The following is a 17,950-nucleotide window of genomic DNA, read 5'->3' as shown; positions in this document are numbered from 1 at the left end:
ACTCTGCAGCATACTGGAACAGTTAGAAGATTAGTGAAAGTCTGTGGTTAACTAACACAAGAATCACAGATAATGGCCTGGGTATGTATACAAATAGGCACTCTGCTAACTGTGGCCCAAGGCCAAGGCATTAAAAGATGTGGACAGCAGTTTCTTCCATCTGACAGAGTTGGCCACTGCCTTTCCTTCCAGAGCACACCAGAATAACACGCAGCCTACTGCAGAACTCAGACTTCCATGTTGCCACAGGACATTTCAGCAATCCCTGTGCAGAGTGAGCTGAGCTCATGAAGGACAAGGGAAGCCTTTTGAGTTCAGTGGAATGTATTTATTGAGAGATTTTTAAAGTCTTCTCACATATTGCCATTATTGCCCTTCCCTCACACATCAACAGTTTTTTCTCACATTGGAAAAATTATTTTTTTTCAGCAAGTTTGTGGTTGGTCAAGAATTCTTGTACTTCTAATAAAAGACTGGCCTGTTTGTTTTGTAGTCATGGAAGTGTGGGCAGTGCTAAGCTGTCTTCCCCCTACAACAAATAGGAAGTTTCAGTAGAAATAGTTGCAAGAACAATTTTTTTTCAGGAGACTCGGTTCAAGTCCTTCTGCTGGACCAGCCCAAACAAGGACACTTTGCAGGTGTCCCAGCAGAAAGTGCATAGATGAACATTAAGACCCGTCTCTCAGGTCAGCCGCTCCAGTCCTCACAAAGGCAAATTCTCAACCAATCAATTAGACGCTGTGAAGAAAAACTTTCTTCTGTCCTACTGAAGTACTCTTTCAAGCAGAGTGCCGGGAGTCATCTCCTGTAACAGCAACCACAAACATGATCTGTTGCCACTTCCTCTAATCTGTATGGTGCTCGCCCTTATGAGATCTTGGGCTGCACACTGAAATCCACCGTGATGTTGACATATAAAGGGTTATGTTCCACTGAGAGCAGCTTATATGAACACGAGTTCAGTCCATCTGTTTTCCATGTTCTAGATACCTGACGTAGAAGCTTCATCCTGAGGACAAGGAGCAGAAAATCTTTATTGACATCAAGGAGTTTTGAGCTCTTTCCCACTACTAGTAAACTTAAAGGCAGAGCTATGGCCATCCTGTATCTACTGCAAACATGAAGTTATGCTTTTCCTGTCCAGCACAGACAATCAGACATGGTGAAATGAGTTCTTTGGCTTAATCTCTAAAATGATAAATCATGTCCATGTAACTACAACTTTGGAAGTTTCTAAGGAACGTGACCCAGTCAATTCTAGGCAGATCTCACATACAGAACAACTGCCAGCTGTGAACAGTGGTATCCCCCAGAGCCTCTAGCTACCACAAAATGCCTGTTTGGCCTAGAGCAAAGAACTCTGCCCCAGTTGCCCAGCCCCATGCCACATACCAAGAGAATGCAAGGTAGGACACTGTTCATAACTCACCTCTCTCCATTCTCTTCATTACCATGGTCTCGTTTGTGGAAGATCATTGTGTACCTGGCTACATCAGCAGATGGCCTCACCACTCTCATCTTCTGTATCTCAACCCTGAAAGAAAGAATAGTGGTGTGAGCAAGACATCACCAGTAACCAAGCTCTTAAGGAAAAAAAATATTTGGAGACTTCATAGGTGCCATGGAAGCAAGCAAAGAGAACTTCCACAGCCTATTTATTTTGCCAGAGAAATGGGGCTCAGAGTTGTATTTCTGGAGAGCAGGTCCAGTAGGGTAACAGATACCCCCTTCTTTTGAACAGAAGCAGGTAGCTACTACAGTAGAGATGATGTAGAGCTTTATGCACATGTTATAGAATAGAGCACATTTAAATTAGTATTGTCTGGTGTAGTTTTTACTACCCTGTATTAACCTGGGAGGTCTGTAGCAAGATTTCACATATTTTGCAACAAGATAGTCTCAACTCCTGCAAGAAAGCCCCTGTAACTTGACAGTTCTCCACATTAAAAAAAAAAAAAAAGAGGGGGGTTAAAAAAAAGTGCTTTCTTTTTTGTCAGTTGGCAGGCAGCTGCAAAATTTTCAGTTGTTGATACGAAAAACTGCTTTCTGAAAACAGTGCTAAAAACAGTGAGCCCCATATGTGGATTTAGTGTTTGACATCAGGCACTTGGTTGGAGCTTTTGTCCTTAAACATATCTGTGGAGCACAAAATTTTTTCCTGTCAGCAGAAAGGGTTAAATTCATGGAAAATGGAATTAAGGAATAGCCTGGCATCCTTGCTAGTCACATGAGCAGCTGAAAGAGCAATAGGAAACCAAGAATTAAAGAAACTAAGCCTCCACAGCCTTGCAATGACTGTTTCTAGCCCTAAGTTATCAAACCAATACAGCAAATGATTTTAAAATCTCTCTGTGATGCACACCTTAGGAAAGGGCCCCAAAGAGACCATCACATTTACCATAGAGACAGAACAAACCATCCAAGAGCTCTCCAGCCCTGAGTTCCTCAAGATACCGAAGGTGATGCTGCCATCTGCTGTCTTTACTGAGGAAGGCTGCAAGGATCTCTCCACACAGCCACCCACCGAGACAGCAAGCTTCCCAGTCCTACCTGCTGCAAACTCTGTAACCAGCCCAGTCCAAGATCAACCCAAGAGAACAGGCATGAGCCAAGTCCAGTTGCATTGCATCCTCCGGCTTATATGACTTGGTTTCCCCACCAAGACCACAACAGCTGCAAAGTTATGAGGCACCATGCACAAGCAAGCATCATACTTGATTCCAACCACTTGCAAACATCACAGAGACCCTCAGTAAATCCTGCTGATCTGCTGCACAGCTGGTTCTCTGCTGCCCACAGGAACATTTCAAAGAACACCACTATCACCTTGGTTCACTCATTAACTGTGACACTTCTCAGGGAGCTAGAGAATAAGATGGGACCCGCTATCTCCTTCCCACTATAAAAGCCATTTCCCAAGAGGTGACAAAGGAGAAGCTGCTGTATCTAGCTAGAGGTAGGAAGAAAAAAAAGTTTTAATTAAGGGACAGAAATCCACGTCACCAGTAGAGCTTTTAGATTTCTTTTGAGATACAGCTGACTGATCTGCTAAACTAACACAGACAAAAACATTCATTTGGAAGTTAACTTTAGGATGCTTGATTTCACCAGCGTAATTATTTAGCATCACAAGGGATATGAATTTTATATCCTCAAAATGTTTGCATATTTAAGCAACTGAAAAGGATAAACACTTAAGAATGACAGAATATACCCAAGTTACAAATTGATGGGCTCTGCCAGCAGAGCTTGTGGGGTTCTGTTTGTTGTTGGTTTTCCTTTCTCCACTAATAACAATGCAGGATTAGAGGTTTCCTCCTGGGCAGAAAGCGAAAGTTCAAGACAAAAGTTTTGTTGACTTCTTTGTCTCACTAAACCTCTCAAACAAACAAGTTTCTCCTACACTGGCAGGCATGTCTGCAAAACTAGTTTTAACAAGAGCAGAGGGCATATGCATACACATGCACTCTTTCTAAAATTCAACTTATTCATTATCTTAACTATCATCAACACCACCCACGTACAAACTAAGCCCTGCTTGGGTAGTCGATGAATGCAAAAAAACCCAATCCCACGAAAACCAAAACACTCCCACACTCTTGCAAAGTATTGGAACTCGATACATTTGGGTCTCTTTGGCAAATCATACTCCAGACTTCAGTCATCTTATTTCAGTTATTATCAGTTTCCAAGCCAGAATACAAATACTGTGTGGCTGAGACAAAAACAAACCAAACCAACCAAAAAAAAAGAAAAAAAAACAAAAACAAAAAACACACAACACCAAAGACGACACACACACAAAAGATAAACCAAACCCACAACACCCAAAAAACCCAAACCCACAACAAAACCCACGCCCAACCAACAATTCTGTCAGGAGGAGGACGAGGTCTCAGGTGTGCTGAACCTTTTCAAAGAGGAAACTGTTCACAGAACTGCCTCTCACACTCCAAATCCCCACAGCAATACTGTTTCGAACTGAAGGCTCCTGTAGTGTTCCACCTTTGAAAGCTATGCATGAAGTCACTCCATTTTTGGTTTTTAAAACAAATTCATATACCTCTCGCATCCATTTCCTTCTAGCTTTAAAATCAATAAATAAATAAATAACTTACCTGATTCGAAGGTCATCATCTTCTCCACCCCAACCCCAGTAGTTGTTAGAGAATCCATTCACCTTGGAAAACTGATCTCTTGTTAAAGCAGTTACCCCTCCAAAATATCCCTGGTACCGTAACCTAGAAGTACACAGGAAGAGAGAACGAAGAATTAAAAGCCAAGTTCTACCAACAAGGAAAATACCCCTCTGAAACTCTGGATCTAGACTCATCTTTCACAGAGTTAAGGGTGCACAAATCCACGAGGCAGGTCTTGTTTTCTTCTTCTTTTCACAAAAAGATGGTGGTTTGCTTTAGCCCATACAAAGTTAATGCTCCAACGGAGAGAACAGAGCCTTCAGCAGCAGTCTCTCTCTTTACGCAACCCCCCCTTGCCAGTCAAAAAGGGACATCAAGGACTCTGAGGAGCAGAAAAAGAACAAAGCCACGCACTAATATAGCGGAAGCTTTGCAAAAATGATAGCAAAGCCATTGGCTGTCTTAGAGCTGAATCTGAAAAATGTGGAATAAAATCAGATCACAGCAAAGGGGCATCTGCTGTGGGACCTCAGCTCTGCTAGGAATGACACAGGACCAGTTCCATGGTAAGGCACAGTGCAAGTTACTTAGTAACATAATGTGACAGAGCTCAGCTCTAAATGAGATTAATTTCTAACTTATACCTTCCTTCTCCTGGAAACTGCATCTACTTTAAAAAGGTATTTACATACCATGCTTATACCATTTTGCTAATTGCATTTTATGACACCCTCCTCTTCCTTGGCTCTTAAGGTAACCATTACAACACAGCCTTTATTACAAACACAAAACCAACAAATCACCAAAAGCCCCCTACAACAAAAAACCCATAACAAAACCAAACCAAACAAAACCCAAAAATACACCACATACAACCTCCCTCACAGACTCTTCTTCCTGGCTGATTTTTGCTGTTATCGTAGGATCACAGAAGAAGCACAGAGGTTGAAGGAGCTTCTGAAGATCAAGTAGTCCAACCACTCTGCTCAGAGGAGGTCTGCTAGAGCAAGTTGCTGAGGTCCATATCCATTCAGGTTCTGAGCATCTCCAAGGATGGAGACTCCACAACCTCTCTGGGCAGCCTGTTCCAGTTTTTTTGTATGTTTAAATGAGATTCCCTGTATTTTGGTTTATGCCTCTTGCCTCTGACTGAGAAGGGTCTGGCTCTACCTTATTCATTCCCTATCCACATTAGTAAGATCTCTCCTGAGCTGCCATTGCTCCATGCTGAATAATCCCAGCACTGTCAACCTCTCTTCATTTCTCAGACGCTCCAATCCCATAATTATCTCCATGGCCCTTCCCTAGACTCTCTCCACTATATACACATTTTTGTCACACTGGGGAACCCAGAACTGGGCGCAGCACTCCAGATACCATCCCAACAGTGCTGGGTAGAGGGGCACAATCACTTCCCACAACCTGCTGACAATGCCCCTCCTAACGCTGCCCAAGATGCTACTGGCAGCCTTTGCCACAAAGGCCACATTGCTGGCTGATGTTCAGTCTGGAGTCTGCCAGGACTCCAGGCCCTCTTCTGCAAAGTTGGCCTCCTGCACACACGAGTCCATGAAGTTATTCCTCCCCAGCTTGCAGGGCTCTGCATTTCTTTTGAGTGGAACTATTACACTTGAGATTCCTGCTGGCCACATTCTGCAGCCTGGCAAAGTCCCTCATGCATCAACCACCCCCCCAAGATTTATATCTTCTGAAAAGTTGCTGAAGGGGCACTCTGCCCTATTGTCCACGTTACTAATGAAGATGTTAAACAGTACTGACCCCAGTATTGACTCCTGGGGTAAACCACTAGTGACTGGTCTCCAGTTGGACTTTGTTTCACTGATCAGAACCCTTTGAGCTCAGCAGTTCTGTCACTCTTCAGTCCACCTCACTGGCCACTACCTAGGTTTATACTTCATCACTTTGTCAATGGGGATGTAACAGGAGACAGTGTTGAAAGCCTACTTTAAGTCAAGATAAATGCTACCCACTGCTCTTCCCTCATCCACTCATGTAGTCAATTCAGAGAAGGTTATCAAGTTGGTCAGGCATGACTTGTGAATAGATTTGCTTTATCACCTTCCCAGGGATTAATAAGTGAGGTTGATAAGCCTGTAGTTCCTCAAATCCTCCTTGCCTGTCCTGAAGATAGAAGTGACATCTTTTTCTTCCAGTCCTCAGGAACCTCCTCCAATCATCATGACCTTTCGAAGTTGCTCTTTAACTACCATTTGCTGGGACTGTGACATACTTTCCAAAAGATGGTGTTATCTATATAAACATACAAAAAAGGATTGTTCCAAGCAGATGCAGTCTCTTGTACTCTACCTGTCTTTTTTTCTACCTCTGGAATTTTTAGTCTTTCTTGCTCTCTCCCCTTTTTCTCCTTTCCTACAGGAGACCAACCATAAGGCAGTTTGAATTATCCATTACTACCTTGAGACTCCTGCTATGGGTACCCTAGAGAAGTGCAGTGAAGGGGCAGAATGGACAGCAAGGAGCTTACACACCCCATAATTCCCCTGTGCCCCTGGAGAGGCAGACACTGAAGGAGGCAGAGCTGTAACCAGGACAGTGCTGCACACTCAGCCCTCCTCTGGCAGAGCAGAAATGGCACAGCCCAGCCATATCTTGCTCCTAGGTGACATCATCTATAAAAGCACACCTTTGTAACAGCATTCAACCACCTCTTCCCGGAGGACAAGAGAATATCCTTTGGGATTTTTAAAATTGGACTGAAGAAATCATAAAATAGAAATAGTCATCGGGAAAGGACGTTGTGCTGCTCTCAAGGAAATAGCTTAGCTATGCTAGGAAAGTTTTTTTTCCCACCCTTATCTTTAAAGTTTGAATATATAAACCTTTTCCCAAAGAATCTAAACTCAAGTTGTAGTTTATATTACTAAACATAGGGTACTTGCTCTGCCGAGGTGCACAGCTGCTAAGGCTTGCATGCACCACATCACCATAGAGGATATTCTCCCTAGAAGAAAAACAAAAATCCACAAGAAACCCACAGAAAGCCCACATTCCTGCCCAGGACATTTTGTGTTAATGTAGATCCTGTATGACTTCAGTTTTCTCAACCTCATCTGAGTGACATGTCTCAGTATGCTCACCTCAGCCTAAACTAAACACTGAGGGCATCCAAACAGGATTTCAACCTGTGGTCTCAGCTCAGTTTGGGAATCATTCTTGAGCTCAAGATCTTGATTCCTTCAAACGTACCCAGGAATTCCCTTGGAAGTAGAGCATTATTATCCCCACCTCACAGATACATAAACAGAAGAAGTGACACAGAAAAGAAAGTACAAATATAATTCAAATCACCAGTATCCTAGCAAATACTGGCGCAGGGGATTCATAACACCCTAGACGCAGGGGATTCATGATAAAAACATTTTGTCAGTGTAAGACTCTTGAAAGCCAATACTTAAAGCTAACCCATAACTAACAGCTCCCTTCTACAAACAGGACAAATCTGAGGAAATTAATAGTAAAAAGAACCCTTAGTAAAAGCAAATAAGTCCATTTGCATACTTAGGTAAGCTAAACACTTTCAGTAACTAAGGCACAGGAGGTTAAGTAAAGCACCTCAAGCTTTGTGCCATCTTATTAGCCTGGATTCTACATGACTGTCAATTAACCAAAGCAGGGGTTCTGTTGCTTTGGTGAATGACCATCCTGTAGCCCCCAGCATTCCCTTTGCAAGGCGCAGTGCTTCAAAAACTTGTCATGAGCCTCGTTCGTTTGTGCTTGTTCCTCTCTTCACTGAATAACTGGAAAGTTAATATTATACTATATAAGAATTTGCACATCCCACCTCTTTCTCATTTATTTAACAACAGAAACCCAGAAGCAAAGCAGACCTTTACTTCAAAGTACGCCGAGACCAGCTTTTGAAAAGCCTAATTAATATTTAGAGTGACATGACCTAAAGGGTGATTCTTGAAAGAAACACATTCAATGAAACCACTCGAGCCATTTAATTCACCGAGTTCAGAAGCTTTTTTTTCTCTGAGGTAGACTGAACCTGACTTTTCACTTCAAATTATTTATACCAGACTATCACATAGGGGCACCCCTTTAAAAATCAGAACAATCCTGTATTAGGTGCTATACAGCTAAATAAAAGACAACACTATCCCTTGGCAAATTCTCACATTTGAGCTCTCAATATCAGAAGTTACCTCTTCAGCAGCAAAAGCTAAGTGGCAATTTTGTTAGCACAATAGTAAGATCACAATGTCAAAATCACAGGACCAGGAGACTGCAAATGTATATTTAGCTTTGACCGAAGGTCTCTGCACAACCTCTGTCATGTTGCTTTCCTCTCGGAACAGCCTTTACCTCACCCCAGAAATCAGAACGATGACAATGATAATTTGTACAAGTGAACACAGAGCTGACTTCAAACATGCCACACAGTTCTCTTTTGTCAGGAGGTGCTCTAGAGAGGCAGACTGTTACCCCCCAGAAATCTGGTGTCAGAAGGAAGGGTAGATACCAATATACAGCTCTATCAGAAGAGGAACATTATCAGTAACATGGCATTTCCTAGATGGTATTCTTTCCATATTACTGGTTTCCTACCTGTATCCAGTATTGTTCCTGCCAACTACAAGGTGCTTTGGTTGTCTGTCACATGTGTAGACGTTAAAGTCATTTTCTGGAACCAGATCCACATCATGGAAAATGAAACAGTCCCAGTTTGCTTCTTTTAGGGCCTCTAGGTATCCTACGTTCAGCAGTTTCGCTCGATTAAATTTGGTGCTGCCAGTCTGTGAAACAGAATGGGAAAAAAAAAAACCCTGAAGAAAGAGTAAAACCTTTTGAATCCGACCCGCTCCTGGGCATTTGTTCTGATTGCACAGTGCGCAACCACGTGCACGGGTCGCAGCCTTTACAGCACAAAGAGCTCCCCCATAACATCAGATGTATCATCAGAGCAGCCAGTGATGCAGAGTGTTTCTTCAGTCTCTACTTGCCATGAACAAACACAACAGCCAAGGCCAGGAGTGCTGATGGTTATCTGGGCACCAGCAGCACACATGCTGCAGGATGCGACTGCACTACCATTGCTGCTCCTGTGCTGGAGTTCCCATCAGGCTACATAGTAAAAGACGCATCAGTAAACTGTTGAGAAACTGGTGCTTCATACAACTGTGTCAGTAAGGTTTACAGGAGTTTAAAAACAAAGAAACAAACAAACCTCTAACACCACCACCCCCCCCAAAAAAAGACCTAAAATAAATAAATAAATAAAATTAAAACAAAGAAAGACCAAAAACATTACTCCCATACTAATTCGTTCATAGATGTCAGAGCACCTGCCACTCTGCCACAGATGATTTATGCCACACAGCTTGGAGGAGAGCAATGCTTAAAGAGTTCACTGTATTTCCCTAAGCACACAGTAGGTGGCAGAGTGGGAAATAAAAATAAGTTATCTTCATTTTTAACTCCTATCTACAACCTAATTGTTTGGCTGCACAGGAACTCCCCATAGCACAGAGGTTCACTTTACTTTTACTGGTCTTTGTTGTTTGCTTTTGCGGTAAGTTACTGCATCTTCACTTTTCAAAGATATACTTTTTCACCTTAGAGGTATACACATATATACACACCGCTGGCGCTTTTGTAAGCTTACCGTGACACCATTCACTCTGCAGCAACAGGTATGCTTATCTTGCTGTTTATTTTTCACTGGGCTGTACAGACATGCCAGCCTGTAGAAGGTTTTCTGCTGCTGAGGACTAAGTGGTCAAGCTGCCTCCAGTTCTCACCTGGGAGACACAGGGCCAAGCCCTGCGCTCCCAGAAACTCATAGGAAGCATATTTTCCAGAATTACAAGTTTGTTTGTTTTAAAAAAGCAATTTTCAAGAGAAAGGGGTCATTTGCTAGGAAGCTGCCTGGACAGAAAGAGGCTCCATGGAAGATAAGAAGCTAACCTCCGCAGCTGAGAGAAGGTTAGATGTAGGGAAAAGCAGTTGTATACAAAGCATGTTTTTTCATGCTAAGAAGTAAAGCTTTGCTCTAAAGCAGCAATTTGTTCACCATCACCGACAGCCATGTGCTCCTACACAAAGCAGATTTATGGCTCCTTACTTGCAGTTAGGGAGACAGAGCCCAGTGCCCACTTCGAGAAACTATGAGAGGGATAATCAATTGCTTCCATTCTCAGTCAGGAAATCACTTTTCCAATAAAAATTTACATACATTTCACTCAAAATCTATGATGTCAAATTTCTGAGGGTTTCTTTCAGTTTCATGTATGCACACATTGGTTCAGAGAAACACAGTTTTCAAATTGTTAGAAGTAGCCCATAAAGAAGAGATCTGGAATATGCCCTTCAATGGCTCACAGAGAAAAACGTAAGTGGCACATTTCTTAATCTTCCTCCGAAGTAATCTCAGTGTATTTTAACTATTTAAGTTCTGGTTTTAACTACTTCTTTTCCCAAAAGATACTTGAAACAACTAATGGCATCACAAATAGAGAGTGAAAATGGATTTGCCATAAAAGAGAGTTTTGTTAGACCCATTTTCCCGTCTTCCAGTATGCCTATCTAAATGAAAAGGCTAAGCAAAAGTTTCCATCTTCCAAGGAAAAACTCTGATAGAACAAGCTCGGACTCAACATTGCTGCTCACATCAGACAAGACTTTCCTACTTCTGTATTATTTTTTGCTAACATGACAACTGCTGCTCTCCAGATCACATATTGCAATAAATGAAGAACATACGTCCATTCTCCCAATGACTGATTGGTAACTACTGCTTGCTAGTTGGTGGGCCATAATACATACAATTACAGTACATACGAATGCAGAAAAAAGCCTCATTTTTTCCACTCTACGGGCCACATGATGACTCTAAACAATGAAAGAACAGTCTATTCCAACTGAAAGTATATATCCTGCAATGACTTTTTTGCTGTCGTGCCGTGTCATTCAGCAAAAGTGTAAGCTTTCACCTAGAATGCACTGTCTCTTACTGATTGACTCTAGCCTCTTTAAACAGAAGGAAAGAGAAACCATATTAATCTTTTTCTCCTACTGTCTGAAAAATCTGTTCTGAGTCAAAGCAGAACACTTAAATAAATGACAGTAAAAGAAAGCAAATACTATAAAGGATCAAGAAAAATACAAGATATTACAAAAGAGAAATCTATACTGCTTTTAGCTCATGTGACCTGAACATAAGCACCTTAGATGAAAGACAGTGTGACATGTCTGTATGCTCAAATTTTAGCCACTGACTCAGTAGAGCTAGAAAGAATGCAAATAAAGAAATTACTAAATATTTCAAGATCCAAATGCTCTGCCACGACTATTTCTTCCTACAGCCCTTGCTGGACAAGTGAAGCACCCACAAGCAGTAGCTGGTGTGTTTAGTTTGAGACAGAAGAAATAAGTACAACCACATGATACTGACTGTCGTGTAAGCTGTGTGTAAATGGATGAGATAGGAGAGAAGAGCTAGACACAAACCGAGGCCTCCAATCCAAAAAACTCCAAACTTGAAGACAGAAAACATGTCAGCCTAGTTACCTATGTGTACACTGCAAGAGAAGCGAGTTGCACTAGTATGGCAAAACATGCCTGCCTTGAATAACTCAGGAACAGTGAGCTACTTAGAAATGGTCACCGGTTAGAGACTCTGTTTGTTAACACTTCCCAGCTTTGCTAACAGCAACCAAGATCCTGCAGCGCAACCAGCAATGGCTGCGCACACAGCTGCGTCCCTCTACAAGCAGAAGTGCCTGAAGCAGGCCAGGAGGGCTGATGTCAGACAGCAGCGGCAGCAGCAAGCCCCTCCTCAGACCGCACAGCACCAACATCATCCCCACCCAAACACAACCCCGCAGAGTTGCCGCACCTGGTGAATAACGTAGATGCCGTAGTCCAGCTGCTGTCTCTGCAGGAAGGGGTGGAGGTGCTCCAAGAGGTACAGCAGATGCTTCTCTCGATTGCGGTGTGGGATGAGGATGGCCACACGCTGCAATGCTGAGCACTCTGTAGGGTGATACCGGCCCTTGGATACCTGAGGGTTCTCCTTTTCAACTTCTTCTAGCGTGAGAGATGCTTTAAAGGTGAGTTTGCTGGCACCTCCTGTCAGAGAAGCACAAGAAGTGTTCCTGAAGTGTTTCTGGTTGTGGCTAGTCCAGTCATGTAATGAGGCACTCTGTAACCAGCATAAGAAACCCAAGTTCATGCCCCAATTGGTTTCCCTGCCTTTCCAAGGGAAAAGTAGTGCTACAAGGACATTACACAGGCAGCGAAAAGAGAGGGTAGGGAGTGTTTAGTTGCTTAAACTGATTATAGTGATGATAAAAACAAAAGTATTAAAAAAAAAAAATCAAGAGAAGTTCCACACTGCTGCAGGAGGATTGGCAGGAAAACAGCTGCCAAGGCAAAGCAGAGGAGAGCAAAGTGGAAAGAGACATAGAACTGTGGCCATGAGAAGTCATCTCTGCTTAAAGCATGACAATAAAACAAGCACCCCAGGCTTAAGGCTATAAATTTAGAAGATAAAATTTACCAAGGCCTTCTGTAGCTAAATGAAGTTTTCATCACTTCTCTTGCACTGAGCTGTAATTCCAGCCCCTCCAGACTTGGACTCAGCAAACCCATGAAAGATAAACAAGGCAACTGTGATGACTGCAGCCGCAGTGCATTTACCTAAGCAAATGTGTCTTAGTGTGCAGCTAGACAGGAGCATTTTGGACTTCATCAGAAGAATCCAGCTTCCCAAACAAATCCTTAATCAGGTTCACAAAAAACAGAAGAGGAAAAGAACAATGACATGGTACTGCAAAGCAGAAGCCCGGTGCTGCTAGCAACATCGAGACAACAAAAGAAGTGGGGTAATAAGAACAGCCAAGCCAAGGAAACAGCCACCTATTTGAACCTTCATTGTAAGTAGTGCTAACCCCAATGCAGCAGAGAAGCCCTTCAGTTGTCAAGACAGAGACACAAACATACATCTAATAATGAAAATGCAAAAAATTGAGGAACAGTGAAAAGACTTGTGGTCAAGATAAAGATAGTTTAATTAAAATAATGCAAAAGGTACTTTGTGCCACAAGTAACTTCCTCACGCAGAACTGCTTACTGCAACTGGTTGCATTGTATTTGTTTCACAGGAAAAGTGTCTTAATGGTAAAACAGCTAGGAAAAAAAATCAAGTCAGCAGTACCAAAGCAGATGTAACTTGTTAGAGAGGAGAGGAAAGCACCATCACTTACGCAGGTACGGAGAAAGAGCTGGGCAGTGATCCTGGAATGACTTCACTGTGGGAACTTTTGCAATTGATTTTATCTTCTCTTCCTTTTGACTGTCCTCCAGGCTAGTTACCTTTCTGAAATTGTCCACCATGATCTTAGCTTTAGTAATTTCCTGTCTGGAGTCCACAAAGTAACTGAACATGGCCCATAGCACCATCAAACACAAAGTGACAAGCACCAACACTTTGAACTTGTAGAAGAGGTGAAAGACACATGAGTTCAAGGCCATGGCTCTCCCTGATCTACGAACTGTTTCCTCTGCTGTGCTGCCGAGGCAGGTCACTGTGCACCCAGCGGGGACGCAACCAAAGGTCCCAAGAAGAGTGTCACAGTAAGGAAGGAAGGCTGGAGGTAGGAAGAGCTGCCACGTTTCCTGCTTTGTTGCAATTCATGGAGCCATGGTGCTGTTTGCTCTTCAAATGCCAGAAAATACGACTTAACCTGGACAAAGGAAAAAAGGGAGGAGAGAGTTAGTTTCTATTGCCCTCCGCTGCTATTCCTTCACAGATGTCATGAAAAGAACTTACAGCAAAACATGAAAGAAACAGCAAGTGTGAACTACTGGTCATAAACTAAGTCGCTGAACTTTGATCCTAGCTCAGCCACAAACCAGCCGCATGATTTTAGGCAAATCACTTTCCTATTTTGTTCTCCACTCCCAGTCTTTCCCCGACCTCCTCCATTCAGATCAGAAAGTGCAATCACTACCCCATATTATGTCTGTGTACAGTGCCTGGCAATACACAGGCTTTACTACTTCTATTATTACCAAAATTAACAACACCTGCAAGACAAGGGATTCTCCTGGCTATAAGTGAAGTCAGCTCCCCCCACCAAAATGAAAACCACATGACTCGCTACAGAATTAAACTGTTTTCTTCTGAAAGAGAGTATTATTGATGCTGCATTGCTCTGCACACCACAGCGTGAACCCTGCAATACTTGACTTGGCATCAGAAATTGTTCCTCTGTGTTTGCTGCCTGCCAGTACCACCTTGAGGGTCTTTGCCCTGTATTCCCCTCTCAAATGTTGCTGCAGGAGGCAAATTTTCCTGCTTTTCAAGGGAGAGGTGCAGTTTTTCAGTACTATGCCTGTGAGGATCTGATCCTTTGTTCTGTTTCTTGCGCTCTTTCAAGAGCTCCATTTTCATACAGCCTTTCACTGCCATCATGCTATAAAGTTACCATGCTAATATTTCTGTCTGTTATTATCATCTCAGAGCAGAGAAAGAATGAAATTTTAATAAAAGAGAGCTTTGATATGGAAAACACACAAGAAAATTGCCACCTGTGATAAGAACAAGGACTAAGGCTAAGTGAAGCAAAGGCGGTGATTAAAGACAATGCACACGAAACAGGCTGCATCAAAGGGATGAAACACAAAAACATGGAAGGTTATTTTATATCAGCAGTCAGAATGCATTTGAGACCCAGGAGAGATATTGCTGGCAGAAGGAATACAGTAACTCTACATTCCCACTAGTCTGGCCCAAGTGTCTTCTGGAAAAGTCTGCAGATTCACAGGGACGTTATGTGGGAGCCAGACCTAAGACTGACAAGCTGAAATACTCAATGTAGTGCTAGAATTTCTCAGGGTTTGCTAGGAATGAGCAGCGGCTGTCCCTCCTGACAGGCACTACACAGAGGGGATAACGAGGGGGTAACCTGCTCTCTCCATCCACAGGCACCACACAGCGCTGCTCCAAGGATCCGAGAGAGGAGATTCCAGTGACCTTACCACTGATGGCGAAGGATCTCCACAGCCACCTCGACCACAAAGAGAGAAGACAGAAAGAGAGGCTATACCAGAGAAGAGAATATTATTTATAAGGAAAGAAGGGAAAGAAAAAAAAAAAGAGAGGTTCTCAAGAAGGAAAAAAAGAGACACGTGCAGTCATACCAATAACCACAGTTTTTTGGGTAGTTTTTGCTGGTTTTTTTCCCCTCTCTGGTCTTGAAGAACACCAGGACAGAATCACCAAATCAAACATGAAGAGAAAGCCCGAGTTCCTCTTAATCCTCCTCTCCTTGTCTCCTGGTCCCCGATACCACATTTTCCAATGAATTCTTTCTTAGGTAAATTACACTGGAGACCATCTGGGTCTCTGCCTCATTGTTTTACGAGAGACGGAAAAATTAGCTTAGTGCCCTCATTTACATTGTTTCCTCTGATTTTCCACATGGGAAATCATCAGAATAGCCTGTACAACACTGACAGCATGGGTCTGTACAAGGAAACCTGAAAATGAACAGAACTAGTTGTTTGGTTGTTTTTTTCTGTTGATATCCATTAACTCTGTTGTCAGAAAATAGCAGCCAGAGGACAAAACCTAACATCCAACTGACCTACAAAATGAGGAAATCTACACAGTTCAGGACAGCTATAACATTAATAAAGAAATAAAATTTCAAAAGATCGGAAAATCTAAGCTGCATGCTAATAGCACATAGTACTTTCTACTGTCAGTTTGTAATAAACAACTGGAAAGCAACTTTTAGGGGCGGTCAGTAATACATTTCACAGATAAGGTAAGCTTGATTACTTATTTCTGAAAGTAATTAGCTTTATAATGCTAAAAAGACTAAAACAGTATCCAGCTTATGAGCTATCCTTGGTAGATTCACTTACATATTGGGGTGAAACCATGCCTCCATCACTTCTCTCCTATACAGACAACAATGACAACAGAAGAGAGAACTAGAAACTTTTTTCTCCTTCCACTTTATCAGACCTGTTCAATGAATTTTTACTACAGAACCAGCTGGTAGAGGTATCACATACCCCTAGAAGATCACCGCTCTCCTAGCTGACAGCAATCCCAAAAAGCCATGTTTCTGCAAACACTCAATACTCCTTTCACCACAACCCTGAGACAAACAACATTCAGCGTTAACGTCGTGCTGTGTAGCACCACCACTCTGGCAGGTGTGATACAGCCTTGTATTAAAAATACACATAGAAAATAGTAATGTCTCAGAACCACCACACACAGTCCAGAGGAAGCCCACCCCAAGCATTTTGGGGCACGCTTTCTGAGAATCTGCTCCAAATGCCAGCTGATGCTAACCTTGAGCAGCATGCACATGAGCCTGTCCACACCAGCTCACCTGGAAACCTGATCTAGTTGAAGATGTCCCTGTTCATTGCAGGGGGGTTGGACTAGGTGACCTTTGAAGGTCCCTTCCAACCCACACTATTCTATGATTCTAATTCTCTTTGTGGTACCTGTCACATCACCTTTGTTACTTAGAGCACAGGGCACACGTGCTGACTGAGCACTGGTGACGGTACCACCACCCCTGTAAAACCAATTCCCTAGTCTCTGATCCTTCTGCAGTGCTCTGCAACTTTATCCTAAGTATTACAAACAAGCCTGGACCAAACACAACCAGATGGAGCTATTAACAGTGACTAACAGAGTCATGTAGATATCCCAAAGCCTGGAGTTCAATGCAAGAACAGCAAGGATTTGTCCCCCTTATTTATTCCACTCCCCAAAAAAGGGCCACTTTAAACACAGAAACCTTCTTCTGACCTGGTAACCTTCCTACTGGTTCTGGGTGTAGTGAACAGCTGTCCTAACACACCTTTGGTGGTATTCAGAAGATAATTCATTAATCCAGAGAGAAAAGAGAGAGGGCAGCGATACAGGGGGATTCTCCAGCTTCTGATCCTCAAGGGGGACATCTGACACATCTGTTCTACAAAAACTTCAGCACCTTCTTAGAAGTGTGGTGGTGCTGCGTATTTTACAACTAGAGGTTGAAACTGATGCCTCACTCCACTGTTTTTCATACTAAGACTGACTACATTATCTCTAGGGACCTGCAAGATCATAAACTCCATACACCCCAAATACTGATTTGTTTTAATGCATTTGGTTCATTGTTGTTGTTTTTTTGTTTGTTTTTGGGGGGTGTTTGTTTAAGTATTCCTGTAGCTGCTGTCATCAACCAACGTTCTGTATTCTGGCAGTCTTTACTGTGCTTTTCTTAACAACAGCTCTAGGCTATAGCTGAAGTACTGTAACAATATGCAAACTGTGCTACTGGGAATGCAGGCAGATGGGGGCAAGGGGACTAAGATGTGAAAAAGCAACAGGAAAGGAAGGAAGAGGAAAATCTTAATTAAAGAGAGAAAAAGCACAGTGGGGTTTACTTTGCAGCAAAGAGAACAGAACCACAGAATGTTAGGGACTGGAAGGGACCTCGAAAGATCACCTGATCCAATCCCCCTGTCAGAGCGTGAACAACTAGATGAGGTTACACAGGAATGTGTCCAGGCAGGTTTGAATGTCTCCAGAGAAGGAGACTCCACAACCTCCCTGGGCAGCCTGTTCCAGTGCTCTGGCACCCTCACTGAGAAGAAGTTTTTTCTCAAATTTAAGTGGAACCTCTTGTGTTCCAGTTTGAACCCACTGCCCCTTGTCCTACCATTGGTTGTCACCGAGAAGATCCTGGCTCCATCCTCGTGACACTCACCCTTTATATATTTGTAAACATTAATGAGGTCACCCCTCA

The 17,950-nt window shown here is 42.8% G+C and overlaps 1 protein-coding gene across 1 annotated transcript; it reads right to left on the bottom strand.

Annotated features, from left to right (window-relative positions):
- Positions 1 to 687: 687 nt before the first annotated feature.
- B4GALT4 (beta-1,4-galactosyltransferase 4) lies at positions 688 to 13,658 on the bottom strand (the record flags this gene model as incomplete). Its single annotated transcript, XM_080363490.1, has 6 exons — positions 688 to 1,009; positions 1,430 to 1,534; positions 4,119 to 4,241; positions 8,733 to 8,920; positions 12,022 to 12,254; positions 13,391 to 13,658. 6 exons carry the CDS (start codon positions 13,656 to 13,658, stop codon positions 868 to 870), a joined length of 1,059 nt encoding a protein of 352 aa, XP_080219616.1. The 3' UTR covers positions 688 to 867.
- Positions 13,659 to 17,950: the final 4,292 nt, after the last annotated feature.

This window comes from Nesoenas mayeri (assembly GCF_963082525.1).
Source record: "Nesoenas mayeri genome assembly, chromosome: 1".
Classification (NCBI taxonomy): domain Eukaryota; kingdom Metazoa; phylum Chordata; class Aves; order Columbiformes; family Columbidae; genus Nesoenas; species Nesoenas mayeri.
This window is presented reverse-complemented; position numbering and strand designations above follow the sequence as displayed.